General features: G+C 37.3%; 1 protein-coding gene across 4 annotated transcripts in view; it reads right to left on the bottom strand.

The window, feature by feature from the left end:
• LOC144980874 (filamin-B-like) overlaps positions 1-14,035 on the bottom strand; it is a 94,096-nt gene that overhangs the window by 9,266 nt on the left and 70,795 nt on the right. For all 4 annotated transcript variants that reach the window (XM_078928760.1, XM_078928757.1, XM_078928761.1 and 1 more), the window contains exons 26-29: positions 10,719-10,803; positions 7,519-7,668; positions 4,455-4,583; positions 2,023-2,175 (exon numbers count right to left, since the gene is read on the bottom strand). In XM_078928760.1, coding sequence (XP_078784886.1) covers positions 2,023-2,175; positions 4,455-4,583; positions 7,519-7,668; positions 10,719-10,803 — 517 coding nt within the window. The remainder of the gene's footprint in view (positions 1-2,022; positions 2,176-4,454; positions 4,584-7,518; positions 7,669-10,718; positions 10,804-14,035) is intronic.

The following is a 14,035-nucleotide window of genomic DNA, read 5'->3' as shown; positions in this document are numbered from 1 at the left end:
GTCCCAATAAGGAGTTATTGTTTCATTGGAATGCGCCTTGACCCGGTACACACGTAGAAACACGTGTCGTTAGTGTAGACATGCGTGTCGCTTTTGGATCTAGAAACAAGTGCAGCTGTTTTATATAAATGTGACGCTGTTGTGCGGAAATATGTGCCGCTGTTGTGTAGAAATACGTGTCACTGTTGTGTAGAAATACGCGTCACTGTTGTGTAGAAATACGCGTCACTGTTATGTAGAAATACGTGTCACTGTTGTGTAGAAATACGTGTCACTGTTGTGTAGAAATACGTGTCGCTGATGTGCAGAAACATGTCGCTCTTGTGTAGAAATACGTGTCTATTGTGTAGAAAAACGTGTTGCTGTGACATATACCAAGTTTTTCATAAGATTATCATTGAAGTGATCATAACATTTGTCTTTGTAAAAAGTATATCATCAATTTATATGTTGAGAGAAGAAGAAGTACCGATAATACAAGTTATACTGCATTTCATTTTATTTTATTCGTTCTCCAAGTTCATTTGTTTATTGTTGTGCTGATGAAGGGTTTAATAATAATAATAATAATAATAATAATAATAATAATAATATAATAATAATAATAATAATAATAATAATAATAATAATAATAATAATAATAATAATAATAATATATAATAATAATAATAATAATAATAATAATAATAATAATAATAATATATAATAATAATATATAATTAATAATAATAATGCTGGAAACTTATATAGCGTTATAACTCCGAGACACCAGACTCTAAGCGCTTAAATTACAAATTACTTTGGCTGACACATACTCATTCACACACACAAACATACATACACACACACAAACACACACACACATACACACACACACACACAGAGAGAGAGAGAGAGAGAGAGAGAGAGAGAGAGAGAGAGAGAGAGAGAGAGAGAGAGAGAGAGAGAGAGAGAGACAACTCACAATAGAAACCAGACAGACCTATCTTGCTTCTCAATTAAGGAGCAGGCACCGGTGTAAGATAAAGAACTGAATAAGTGTGTGTAAAATGTGCCAGACAAAGCAAGAAAGAAAAATACAAGAAAAAAAATCATCTGATTACCAAAGAAGGTCTGAGGGTTGATCCCAAGTCGGGGTTGACTGATTTTGTGGGATGGTTTTTATTCTTGTACTTTTCTTTCTTTCTTTGTCTGACACCTTTCATACACACTTATTCAGTTCTTTATCATCAATGTATAGTTTTGTGCGGCCATCGGAAAATGCAGGGTTAGAGTCTCACTCTGAGCGGCATATAGTCGAGTCCTTTGAAAAAAAAGTCTCTTTATTCAAATTCTTTCACCGTTCTCAGGTGTAAAATGAGTGCTTGGCTGTTATCAGCTTTATCTCTGATAGGAAAATAATGCATTTTCCCCCTAACAGGTGTCATGTCTTGTCCTACATGTTAAGCTTTGCTCTTGGTTTGGGACCCTTATACAGCGCTTTGAGCTTTTTAGTGGATATCGAGCTATGTAACTGCTCAAGATTTCTTTTTAGTTCCATCTGCTAGGCAATAAATAGACAAGCAAAGGTATCTGTCATGTAAATTTATGGATGTTGTTGATTTTGTTGTGATCTATGAAGTCCGTATTTTTTTACAGTGAATTACATAATCAGTCGGATGGTGAAAAGGTTTGAACTGAGATATTGCCGAGTTTAATTAGGTCAATTTCTATCAAAAATGAGTTCTTGTCATAAATGATTAAATCAACCCTTTTTGTACATCTTCGGGAAATATCAAAGCTTAATTTCACTTCTAAGTATTTATTTTTTACAGCTAGTCAAGTTGAAAATAAGTATGAACTTTGAGAAAAGTTACTGGATACCTTTCCCTTACATCTGACCATAACTTCATGATAAATCACCCGATTTACTTCAAATAAAAATAAAAATACTCTTGGGAGTAAATGCATTCAGAAAATGCAAAAAAAGGTGCAAATCCAAACTTTTCACCTTCCGTCATGCACTGACACATTTATTGTTACCTCGGACGTGGTCCCCGTTGTATTTGACATCCACCCTGTGTACTCCTGGCATGACAGGCTTACACTTGAGCGCCATAGTTCCGTCGTAATTCTCATTCATTCGGACAGGTATGTCCCTCTCTACAGGATCCGTGCACGTGGCCGTCAAAACACCTGGTGAATAAATAGATAGAATGAAGTTGACGTCACTCAGGTCTTTGTTATTGTTTTTTTTTTTTTTGTCATCCGCGTTTATGAGTAATTCTCACTAAACTATATTAACCTGACTATATAGATAGTATGCGCTTGGCTAAGAAGCTCATAACATTGCCATCCGGAAGTATAACGGACCAACACACAAAACTGTGTGTATCCTTGAACGTTTATAGTCAGGTTAATACAGTTCAGTGAGCATTACTCATAAAAGCGGATGGCAAAAAACAATAACAAAGACCTGAGTGACGTCATCTGCATACTATCTATAAGTTCATGGTTATAAATATACTCGTGTGTTGGTCCGTTCTACTTCCGGATGGCAATGTTGTGAACTTCTTAGCCAAACGCACACTATCTATAAGACTGAAGGTAAGAAGGTAGGTTGGTAGGTAAATTGGTGACTACAGAGTCACTGTCAAGAGATACTGTCGGCTTGGTACCTTTATTTAATGCATAATGTCCTATAGAAGGAATAAAATTGACATCAATCAGCTCATTGGTATTGTTTTTAGACAGTCATTTGGGTGGAAAGTTCTCAATAAATTTTATCAATCAGACTATTAACATTCAAGGTTACACATAGTTTTGTGTGTAGGCAATTTATATCCGGCTGATAGATGTTGTGAGTATTTCACCAAGACGCATAGCATCAATATCAAAGCTCGTGGGTTGTTCGTTATTTTCTCTCAAAAAGATCCCTTCTCATTAACAAAAAGATCCTCGTAGATTAACAAATATTATTAAATAGCTTATAGGCTAATTCTGGGTTAGCTATTATTTTCTATATGATTTATTTCCCTTGGTTTCTTGGGGAGCCTTAAGCCATAAGACGCTCAAGACACTTTCATGGCCCCGTCAGTGAGTAATAAGCTGGATTTAGCAACACCACGTCACTAGAAACAACAGTATAGCACAAAGGGACATAACAAATAGAAATTTAAGTTCCTTGTGACAGATGCACGTTTTCTTGATTGTAAATCCGGGTCTTCAAGGAACCTGGCCGTATTTAAAACAAAGACAATGAAGTGGTCGTGTCGAAAGGTTTTAATCATTGTACAGTGTTAATTGATTTTATTCTTTGACAGTTAAATTGGTCAATGTAGTACAATCAAATATGTCTGTCCAAAAACAAAAAAAAAAAGAACAAAGCAAAACAAGAAGTAAAAGAAAAAAAAATTACCCCTATAGCCCAGCGAGTGCAGTGTTAATTGATTTTATTTTTTGACAGTTAAATTGCTCAACGTGTTACAATCAAACATATATGTCAGAAAATAAACCATCCAAAAAAACAAAAAAAAAAAAAAAAAAAAAACCCAAACAATCCAACAAAATACAAAACCGAACATAGTAAAACAAAAGGTAAAAATAAACAAACAAATAAAACAAAAATAAAAAAACAAAACGAAACAAACAAATTAATCATGTGGCCCAGGCAATGCTTTCGTTGTCAAAGTCAGATTTGAACCTTTCACGTTAGACTGTTTTAAAGATGAGATGAACTTAAATCAAGAAAACTGAGTTTAAAGTCCAAATTTAAATTTCAGAATATGGAAATCTGACATTTTCGAAGTTTGAGAAACTTTATACAATCAATTTCCTCAATAAAGGGGTGACCCGATAGCTCGGTTGGTAGAGCACTCGCGTCACACGCAAAAGGACAGAGTTCGATCCCGGGTGCAGTCGAGACCCCCTTGTCTACCCAACAGTTATTGGGTAGCTAGATCTCTTAGATATGGCGGAAAGTAGTTTTCGATAGACTAGCGTCCTATCCAAAGGATAGCAAGCAATTGCTATTGGCTGTTTCACGCTATATAAACCGGGATAAACTCCCATGGTTCCGAAGGACTACTTGTTCTACTTCCCGAATAAAGACATTTAATTTATCTAAAACAAGAACAACAACAACAGTTAAAGTAGCAACCATAAAAACATAACAACAACAATAACAGCAGCAGCAACTAAAACAAGAACGAAAACAACAACAGTTAAAGTAGCAACAATAAACATATAACAACATCAAAAACAACTACAGCAACAACAACAACAACGTAAAAACAACAAAAAACTACATTAACACCAGAAAAGACATGGTAGAGTGCACCGGTAGGTACAAACAAGCTGGATACTTTTCTGCGATGCATAAAATTGTCCAGACTAGGGGCACGATGCTCAGAGAGTATTAGCCCAGATATTATGAAATATTATAGATAACAATAAATGATGTTTCTTACACTCACCTATACCGGCGTCCCGGGGGTCAGCTTTCATCTCGAAATCCTTTCCGACCACGCCCCCTTTAGGATTAAACGCTATCACGACCTTGGCGGGGTCAACCGGGTCACGGACGTTGACCTTGAATGGAGATCCTGTTTGAATCAAAATAATGATAGATCAATAGATAGAATGAAGTTGAGTCAATCAGGTCTTTGTTATTGTTTTGTTTTTGTTTTTTGCCATCTGCGTTTATGAGTAATTTTCACTAAAGTGTGTTAACCAGACTATAAAAGTTCATGGTTACACACAGTTTTGTGTGTTGGTTCGTTATACTTCCGGATGGCAATGTTGTGAGCTTCTTAGCCAAGCGCATGCTATCTATAGAAAGAACGAAATTTACGCCATTACGCTTTGGGATTTTTTTGCTGGATTTTTTTCTCTCGCAAATACAAAGCATCAATGTCCTAATTAAAATATATGACAAATCGACTCAAACCGGTATTATGTCATGGAGAATCCGGTGGTTTATATAAATTATTTTTAATTTAGGCTTAGCTTATCAAATTCGAGCGAAACCAACGTGCACCTATTTTTGCAGGTCTGATACTAAACGCAATTGGGACGGGCCTGATTATACATAACAGAGAGATGATATACAAGGAAAAATTATCATCTCCAAAAACTCATAAATTTGACTGTTTCCCTCAAAGCCAGGGTATCCGGCCAGGGCCAGGGTAAATAAAACCCAAGTAATCTCATTCTAAGACAAAGGCAGAAAGCATGTTGGAAAAGAGATATAGATAGAATGCGCTTGGCCAAGGAATTCACAACATTGCCATCCGGAAGTATAACGGACCAACACACAAACTCTGTGTAACCATGAACTTTTATAGTCTGGTTAATACAGTTTAGTGAGAACAACTCAAAAACGCGGATGGCAAAAACAAAAACAAAGGCCTGAGTGACGTCATCTGCATACTATCTATAGGGGGATAGAAGACGCAATGAGTGCCTCTCTGGCCATTATGGGAGTGTCACCATCTTAGGTAAACATACTATTTACAGTTTTCAGGTCTGATAACCGAACGCAATTAATTATAGGCTTGATTTAACATTGCTGTAATGGACAAAACTTGTGTTGGTTTGAGAGTACTGTTTCCATTATAACAATGAGGCCATAACAATTTGACTTATCAGACCTGCAAAGTACCTAAAGGTCGCTGTCTCCATTAATCGTTACCTTTAGATAAAACCAATTTGTCATGCACACACACACACACACACACACACACACACACACACACCTATTTTTATTGTTCTGCTTTGATTAAAGACGGCTGTCGACGCTTTTGTGTTCATTTGAAACGTGACACACCGCATCTATAAGAAGTAAACGTTTATGAACATTTATGTAAGGTATTTTCACGTATTTACTAATGCTTAGAGCGCTTCACAATCATTAATTTATTCTCCCAGCAGACCATAACATGGAACCTTTTCATACAGTACGAGTTGGGCATCGCTTTTATTTTTGTAATGACACAGGACGAGGAGGAAGAGAAGGAGGAGAAGGAGAGGGAGAAAGAGGAGAAGGAGAGGGAGAAAGAGGAGAAGGAGAGGGAGAAAGAGGAGAAGGAGGAATAGGAGGATGGGGAGGAGGATGAGGATGAGGGGGGGAGGAGGAGGAGGAGGAGGAGGAGGAGGAGGAGGAGGAGGAGGAGGAGGAGGAGGAGAAGAAGGAGAAGAAGAAGAAGAAGAAGAAGAAGAAGAAGAAGAAGAAGAAGAAGAAGAAGAAGAAGATGCTGATTAGAAGTAAGAAGAAAGAGGAAGAGGAGGATGATGATGAGGAGAAGTGGAAGAGACGGAGAGGATGGGAAAGAAGAAGGAAGGGGAGAAGAGGGAGAGGTTGGAGGAAGAAAAAGATTATTTATATTTGGTTCAATTCCTAGTCTGTCATGTTGATCACGATTTTAAAGCAATATTATTCCTGGCACTTCTAATTTATTATCCACAGCTTTAGGAATTAAAGGCTACAAAGACTCATTTGAAGGAGTTGTTAATTTCAGATTTTTTTTGTTTAAGGACAATAGAGAGAATAAGTAGCGGGTCGTGACCACACCGATGGGTTGCCTAGACAACGACCGGATCAACTGCCCTCCCCCCTCCTCGATAAAGAATAGGAAAAAAAAAAAAAACAAAACAAAAAAAAAAACCCCGAAAAAAAAAAAAAAGCAAAAAGAAAACTAAAAAACCCCCAAAAAAACAAAAGAAAATTTTAAAATAATAAAAATCTTCAGGATGGTATTAATAAATAATATCTTATGACACAGTAGATATTTGACTTGTGTAGAGGTCTATTTTGGGTCCATTAAAAATATTCGAGGGTTGTTGAATCAAGTGTTAAGTGCGTAAAAAAAGGAAGAGAAGCGAAGCGAAACTGTTTGAGTGCAAGAAAAATGTCTTCAGTACTCCCTCCTCTACCTCTCAAAGGTTTCCCGTTCCAGTCTATGTACAACAAATGGGCACGAAAAGCCTAAGAGGAACTATTAATAACATTTAAATCATCTCTGGTGCTTCTTACCCCTCAAAGGCTTTCCGTTCCCAAACTATGTACAACAAATGGGCACGAAAAGCCAAAGAGGAACTATTAATAACATTTAAATCATCTCTGGTGCTTCTTACCCCTCAAAGGCTTCCCGTTCCAGTCTATGTACAACAAATGGGCACGAAAAGCCTAAGAGGAACTATTAATAACATTTAAATCATCTCTGGTGCTTCTCACCCCTCAAAGGCTTTCCGTTCCCAAACTCTGTACAACAAATGGGCACGAAAAGCCTAAGAGGAACTATAAATAACATTTAAACCATCTCTGGTGCTTCTTGCCCCTCAAAGGCTTTCCGTTCCCAAACTCTGTACAACAAATAGGCACGAAAAGCCTAAGAGGAACTATTAATAACATTTAAATCATCTCTGGTGCTCCTTACCTCTCAAAGGCTTCCCGTTCCAGTCTATGTACAACAAATAGGCACGAAAAGCCTAAGAGGAACTATAAATAATATTATTTAAATCATCTCTGGTGCTCCTTACCTCTCAAAGGCTTCCCGTTCCAGTCGATGTACAACAAGTAGGCACCGGCCTTAGCGGGCACGTAGTCACATTTGTAGACGTTGGGTCTGACGGGATGACAGTTGACAGGGATCTTGTTACGGATGCTCTCCAAGTACGCGCTTGGTCTGCCTGGAGAAGATAAGGAAAGTAATCATGAAATTAATTATAACTATGTTTGTTGTTTAAGGGTTTTACGACGCTTCCAACACATTCAGGTCATAACAGTGCCAGAAAAGAGGAATAAAATAGTATAGTAAAAAGTTACAGAATTAAAGCACACGAGAAAAGGTAAGACAAAGGGTAATTGGTTAAAATCGGGAACAGGTGTAGATTCCAAGAGCACACTATCAAATTACATAGTATGAGATCAACTAAAAGTCTCATTCACACATAAGCACAGGTCCCCACTAAGAGGGATACACTCAAATGTTTACAAATCATGATATAATATATAATATGTAAACAAACATAATACAGTTCATAACAGAGATGATCTACAAGGAAAAATATCATCTCCACAAAACTAACTATACATTTGACTGTTTCCCTCCCAGCCAGGGTATCCGACGAGGGCCAGGACAAAACCAAATAATCTCATTCCAAGACAAAGACCGAAAGCAAGTTGGAAAACAGATATAGGGGAAAGAAGACACAGAATGTACCTCCCTGTCCACAATGGGAGGTCAGGAACCCTTATAGAAATAAAACGTTAGTAACCATTTAACTGCCGTACTCTGGAAAGACACACCTTTAAAGATTTGGCCTGAAAACTTGTCCTTCAAATATCGATCGATTTAAATTACCCTCGACTTGGCAAAAATCTCTCAAACCTTGGACTTCGTGAAGTCTTCCTTAAGTCGCGGTTTGTTAGTTTTTTGGCCAAGATGAGGGTTTTTTTAAAAAAAATCGATCGATATTTGAAGGACGAGTTTTCTGGCTAAAATTTTAAATACAAGTCTTTCTAGAGTAGGGTGGGTAGTTAACGGGTTATAGAAGTTCCTCGGGTTACAGTTACAGGATTTAAAGTTTTTGACAACTAGAGCATTTATATAGCGCAATATCCACTAAACGTGCCCAAAGCGCTTTACAAGGGGTCCCTGACCAACAGCAACTCGTAGCATGTAAAACGAAACATGTCGCCTGTTAGGCCATCTTACATTTTTTTCCGACAGAGACAACGCTGTTAACGGCCAGGTACTCATTGACACCATAGTACGATGAGAGAATGTGAGTAAAGAGCCTTTTCCAAGGATTCAACTATGCGCCGAGCGAGGCTCGAACCCAGGACCTTCAGATATGAAAGCGAGTGTCAGACCACTAGACCACATAGCCGCACATGATGAGGATCTATTTAATCGGTCTCTATTTAAACGATGATTTTTTTCTGTGCAGAAATTTAAATGCATGTTTGTGTTTTTTCTCAAAGGACGGCCAGAAACTCGTGTAATTTTATAATATTAAATTTAGAATCTCAAGAACTTGTGAACAATCCGTCACGCCCAGGGCCTTCTGTCGCCTCGGTCACGCCTCGACTTTTGTGTTAGTCAAGCCACGTTGATCCTGGTCGTATAACTAGGAATTTGCAATATAATATTTAACCCGTTAACTGTACTGCCGTACTCAAGAAAGACACGTATTTAAAAATTTGGCCAGAAAACTCGTCCATCAAATATTGATCGATTTAAAATACCCTCAACTTGGCAAAACTCTAAAACCTGAGACTTAAGGAAGACTTCACGAAGTCCCAGGTATGAGAGTTTTTGCCAAGGTGAGGGTCATTTAAATCGATCGATATTTGAAGGACAAGTTTTCTGGCCAAATTTTTAAATGTGTGTCTTATCTGTGTACGGCAGTTAACTGGTTAAGCCAGCGTGTAATATTATGCAGGAACACAGGAGAAGGTTCTCACATTGTTGACATTTTACAAGGAATAATGTGGTTTGGTCCCACCAAATGACAGTAAAACAAAAAAAAATGTCCGAACAAGAGCATTAACTCTTCCTGTCTTAACCGTCGGGAAATGAGAAATAACTGTCGTGTGAGAATGAGGTCAAGGTCATGTGATGATGGGGTCGTGTCAGTACATTGAGTTGAGATAACAATGCGCAATAATTTGGTTAGAAGGTGGCGGTGCTAATAGTGATAGCGTCAGTGGTGGTGGTGGTAGTTGTAGTAGTAGTAGTAGTAGTAGTAGTAGTAGTAGTAGTAGTAGTAGTAGTAGTAATAGCAGTAGTAGTAGTAGTAGTAGTAGTAGTAGTAGTAGTAGTAGTATAGTATAGTAGTAGTAGTAGTAGTAGTAGTATGTAGTAGTAGTAGTAGTAGTAGTATAGTAGTAGTAGTAGTATTATAGTAGTAGTAGTATATTATTAGGTAGTGTAGTAGTATAGTAGTAGTAGTAGTAGTAGTAGTGTAGTAGTAGTAGTAGTAGGTAGGAGAGGAGGAGGAGGAGGAGGAGGAGAGGGAGGAGAGGAAGAGAAGAGAGAGTAGCAGTCAGTGGTAGTAGTAGTAGTAGTAGTAGTAGTAGTAGTAGTAGTAGTAGTTAGTAGTAGTAGTAGTAGTAGTGTAGTAGCGTAGCAGTCGTAGTAGTGTAGCAGTTAGTAGTAGTAGTAGCAGTAGTAGCAGTAGTAGTAGTAGTAGTAGTAGTAGTAGTAGTAGTAGTAGTAGTAGTAGTAGTAGTAGTAGTAGCTTTATGTGATGAAGATTGGCACAACTAGATTTGGTGGGGTGCCATTGACGCAATATATATCTATTTGTTTTAAACTGGTCGAGATGACTATAGAATATTGTCAGGTTATTGGTTGCTCTGACATTTTCAGGGATGCTGTTCCATGCACGAGTGATACTGGGGAAACACGACTGTTTGTGCTCATTGATTCTGGAAAATGGCAGTATTGGTCTGCCTCTCCTTACCAACTACAGGAAAATCGTCACATTCGATGCGATACAACCAACATTTTTCTTATTTAAATTTGTTTTGTACATCACATAATTTAAAGAAAATGAACAGTGTGTTGTAGAGCATCTTTTGCTAAAGAAATTATGCATCGCAAGAATTTTACTGCTGTTGTGTCTGAGTGATAAAAAATCTATTTTGTGTTAGTTGGGTGTGAAGGTTTGGGGGAAATTCTGAAAATGGCTGGTAAGGAGAGGGTTAAAAGACAGTTTGCTTCAATTCTTACCGGGATCGGCTTTTGTGCCATCCACCTGGAAATACGACGGAGAACGTACCGTTGCCTGTTTTAGTCCTTTGCCACTGAGCACCACCTGCAAGGAAATGGAAAACATACAAAAGCGAACCAGGTTTCTTTATTTTGTTTAGAGTTAGATGGTTAATTTTATAACAACACAAACCCCAACACCAAAGAAAGGAGATAAAACGTAAATTTTAAATTCTACTTCCCATTTCAGTAATAAAGAAGTACAATAGGGCAGAGAAGACGTGACGTCATACCTTTTACTTTTCCGATTCCAAACTCCTTGGAAGTTTGTATATAACCATCAGTCCTTCGGAGGACTAAAAATGAATAGTTTACATATTGAATCAAAAGTTTGCATATTAATTTTAGCAGCAGGATATATATATATATATATATATATATATATATATATATATATATATATATATATATATATATATATATATATATATATATATAGGCGTTTTCTTATGGGTACCGGGCGTAAAATAGCATGGATTGATGATCTTTATTGACGACCAGCATATGTTTAGACAGGAAAATAAGATGTCATCCACTCAAACCAGGCGATTACACAAGATATGTATTAAGTCCTCCGGAAGAGTGGTTTGACACTTCCAATCAGATTGAAACCAGTTTTCTGACATCACACTTTTGTTCCAAACAGAAATATGCGTCTTCTAACTTGTAAGTCTTTGATTTGAACCCTATTGTGACGGCCCAAATTTGAGGTTTTTGAAAAGGCTCACGAATCACATTTGTGACCCTCCGCCTCGAAACGGTATTAAGTCGGATTTTTCAATTTTGGGTTTTTGGTACCCAATCATAGCTTATTTTATGCTTTAAAATTTGATACCAAATTTATAAAATTCTGATCATTCATTGCCGAGATATGACCGTTTGAAGTAGGGGGAGTGTGAAAACCAAATTTTGAGAAAATCGACTTTGAAGTGAGGCACCGTTTTCACGCACAGTCAAATCAATGGGCAAAGATAACTCCTTAGATACGGGCATCGAAAATTTGACGAGAATAGTGAAATTTGGCATGAGCTTAGATTATATATCTAATAATGTACATACAAATTTTTGAAACAATCCAATAATTACTTTTGTAGTTATTCATTATTACGTAAGATATTCTTAAACAAATAAAACACTGGGGAAAAAAATGCCGACAATTGCTCACTTTTTCAAGAATTTTTGATATTTGAATAAAGAATCAATGAAATAATGTATTATTAATGTGATATTAATGTGAAATGTTTGTCTTATTTAATAGAGAAAATACGATTTCAAAATGCCAAAAGTTAAAGGTTTTATAATTTGAAAGTACAGTTTTGAAACTACGTGAAGCCGGGTGGGCAGGGAAAGAATTATCAAGAAAGAGGATTAGAGAGGAAGAGATAGAATGAGAGAGTAAAATACACACACACACACACATGCACACACACACACAAACACACACACATGTGTGTGGAGAGAGAGGAGAGAGAGGAGAGAGAGAAGAGGAGAGAGAGAGAGAAGAAAGAAGAAAGAGAGAGATATAGAGAAAAAGAGGAGCGAGAGGGAGAGGTGAGTGAGACTGCTTGTGAATTAAGAGGACGCGAGGGAAATAGAATAAAGATTGAAACCTGTATAATTGTATGTGTTTGTGTGTGTGTGTGTGTGTATGTTTGTCTGTGTATGTGTGTGTATGTGTGTGTGTGTGTGTGAAAGAAACAAAAGGGAGACGGAGAGAGTGAGGTAGACATGAAGAAAGGGATGGAGGCGGAGCAAAGAATTGTAGGGATAGTTTAAAGAAAGCATTTTGTACAAAGTAAGTCATAGTCAATCAACTGGAAACATATTGACCAATGAGATTGCAATTAAAGAAATGGGCTGGTCAAATCAATCATTGCATTGTTTCCATTTTGAGTCAGATGACAGCTTGAGGAGGAGGGGTGGGGCTTATTATGTAGTGACTTACATGAAAACCTGTTATTGAATCTCTCAAGTTGTCCTTAGCGTTCACCCACATTGTACATTGTCTAAAAAGACCCCCCCCCCCCCCCCCCTCCCTTTCTTTCAGTATACAAAGAAAGCACGACAAAACAAACATCTCTCTCTCTCTCTCTCTCTCTCTCTCTCTCTCTCTCTCTCTCCTCTCTCTCTCTGTTTGTCTCTCTCCCCTCTTCATCTATCTATCTATCTATCTATCTATCTATCTATCTATCTATCTATCATCTATCTATCTATTCTATCTATCTATCTATCTATCTATCTATCTATCTATCTATCTATCTATCTATTTATCCATTTATAGGCTTGTCTTTCTGTCTGTGTATCTATCCATCCATTTCATTTTTTAGTTACACGTATTTCCATCGGGAGTTCATTAATTGTTGAAGGTTCTATTTATTGTTCTGCTTTTGTACTTAAAATTAAATGTTTATCCTATAACAATCTCTGTAAGTGTAAGATTAGTCAATTGTTGTCCTATTAAGTCTTAGCATGTCCTATAATTTCATGAATAAAAAAAGAGGGACAAAGGAGGACCATCACCTCGATGCAGTTAGACAAAGAGATAATAGCACGTGGTGTGTATCAAAATGCACAAACACACACGTATGTAACACACGCATGCTGACGTCATGAAGCATCGCCCGAGCATTATGGTCTACAGCCACAGCGCATGTGATGAGCGTTGACCAATCAGAATCATTCATTTGTAAGGTTGTCAGGGAAAAACCTAGACTTGTTTACAGTTTTTAAAGTCCATTATTGGTTGAACCATGAAATTGTGAAAACAGTCATGCTTTCTCTGAGATAGATAAAGACACGCCCTTTGCTGTGATATCTTACATCTTATTGGTGGAGAAAAAGACTCGGTATTACTAAGCCTTGGAAAGGGTGGCTCTCTGAGAGAAAGTCAACTCTCGTTTTGAATGTGTCACTGATAGTTGCATTTTTAAACTTGAAATTTATATAACTTATCCTCAATATTTATGTTGAATTATTATGTTTTCATGTAGAAAAATGATTGTAGTTTCTGAAACAACCAAAAACTGAAATTTGATAATTTTGACGATTTCCACTTTAAAACCGGTTTTCTTCGTTTTCCAAATCCCGACTTAATACCGCTTCGAGGCGGAGGGTCACATTTCTTCACCATACTCAGGTGTAAAATGAATCTATGCCCGGTATCAACCTTGTTTCTACCCGGGAAAAAAAGTGAAATAGCGGTGCGGCTATGTGGTCTTGTGGTATGACACTCGCTTTCGGATCGGAAGGTCCTGGGTTCGAGCCTCGCTCTGCGCATA

This window comes from Berghia stephanieae, chromosome 10 (assembly GCF_034508935.2).
Source record: "Berghia stephanieae isolate SIO BIC M18660-M18661 chromosome 10, UCSD_Bste_1.3, whole genome shotgun sequence".
Taxonomy (NCBI): Eukaryota; Metazoa; Mollusca; class Gastropoda; order Nudibranchia; family Aeolidiidae; genus Berghia; species Berghia stephanieae.
Note: the sequence above shows the minus strand (reverse complement) of the source record. Positions and strands in the feature narration are given on the sequence as shown.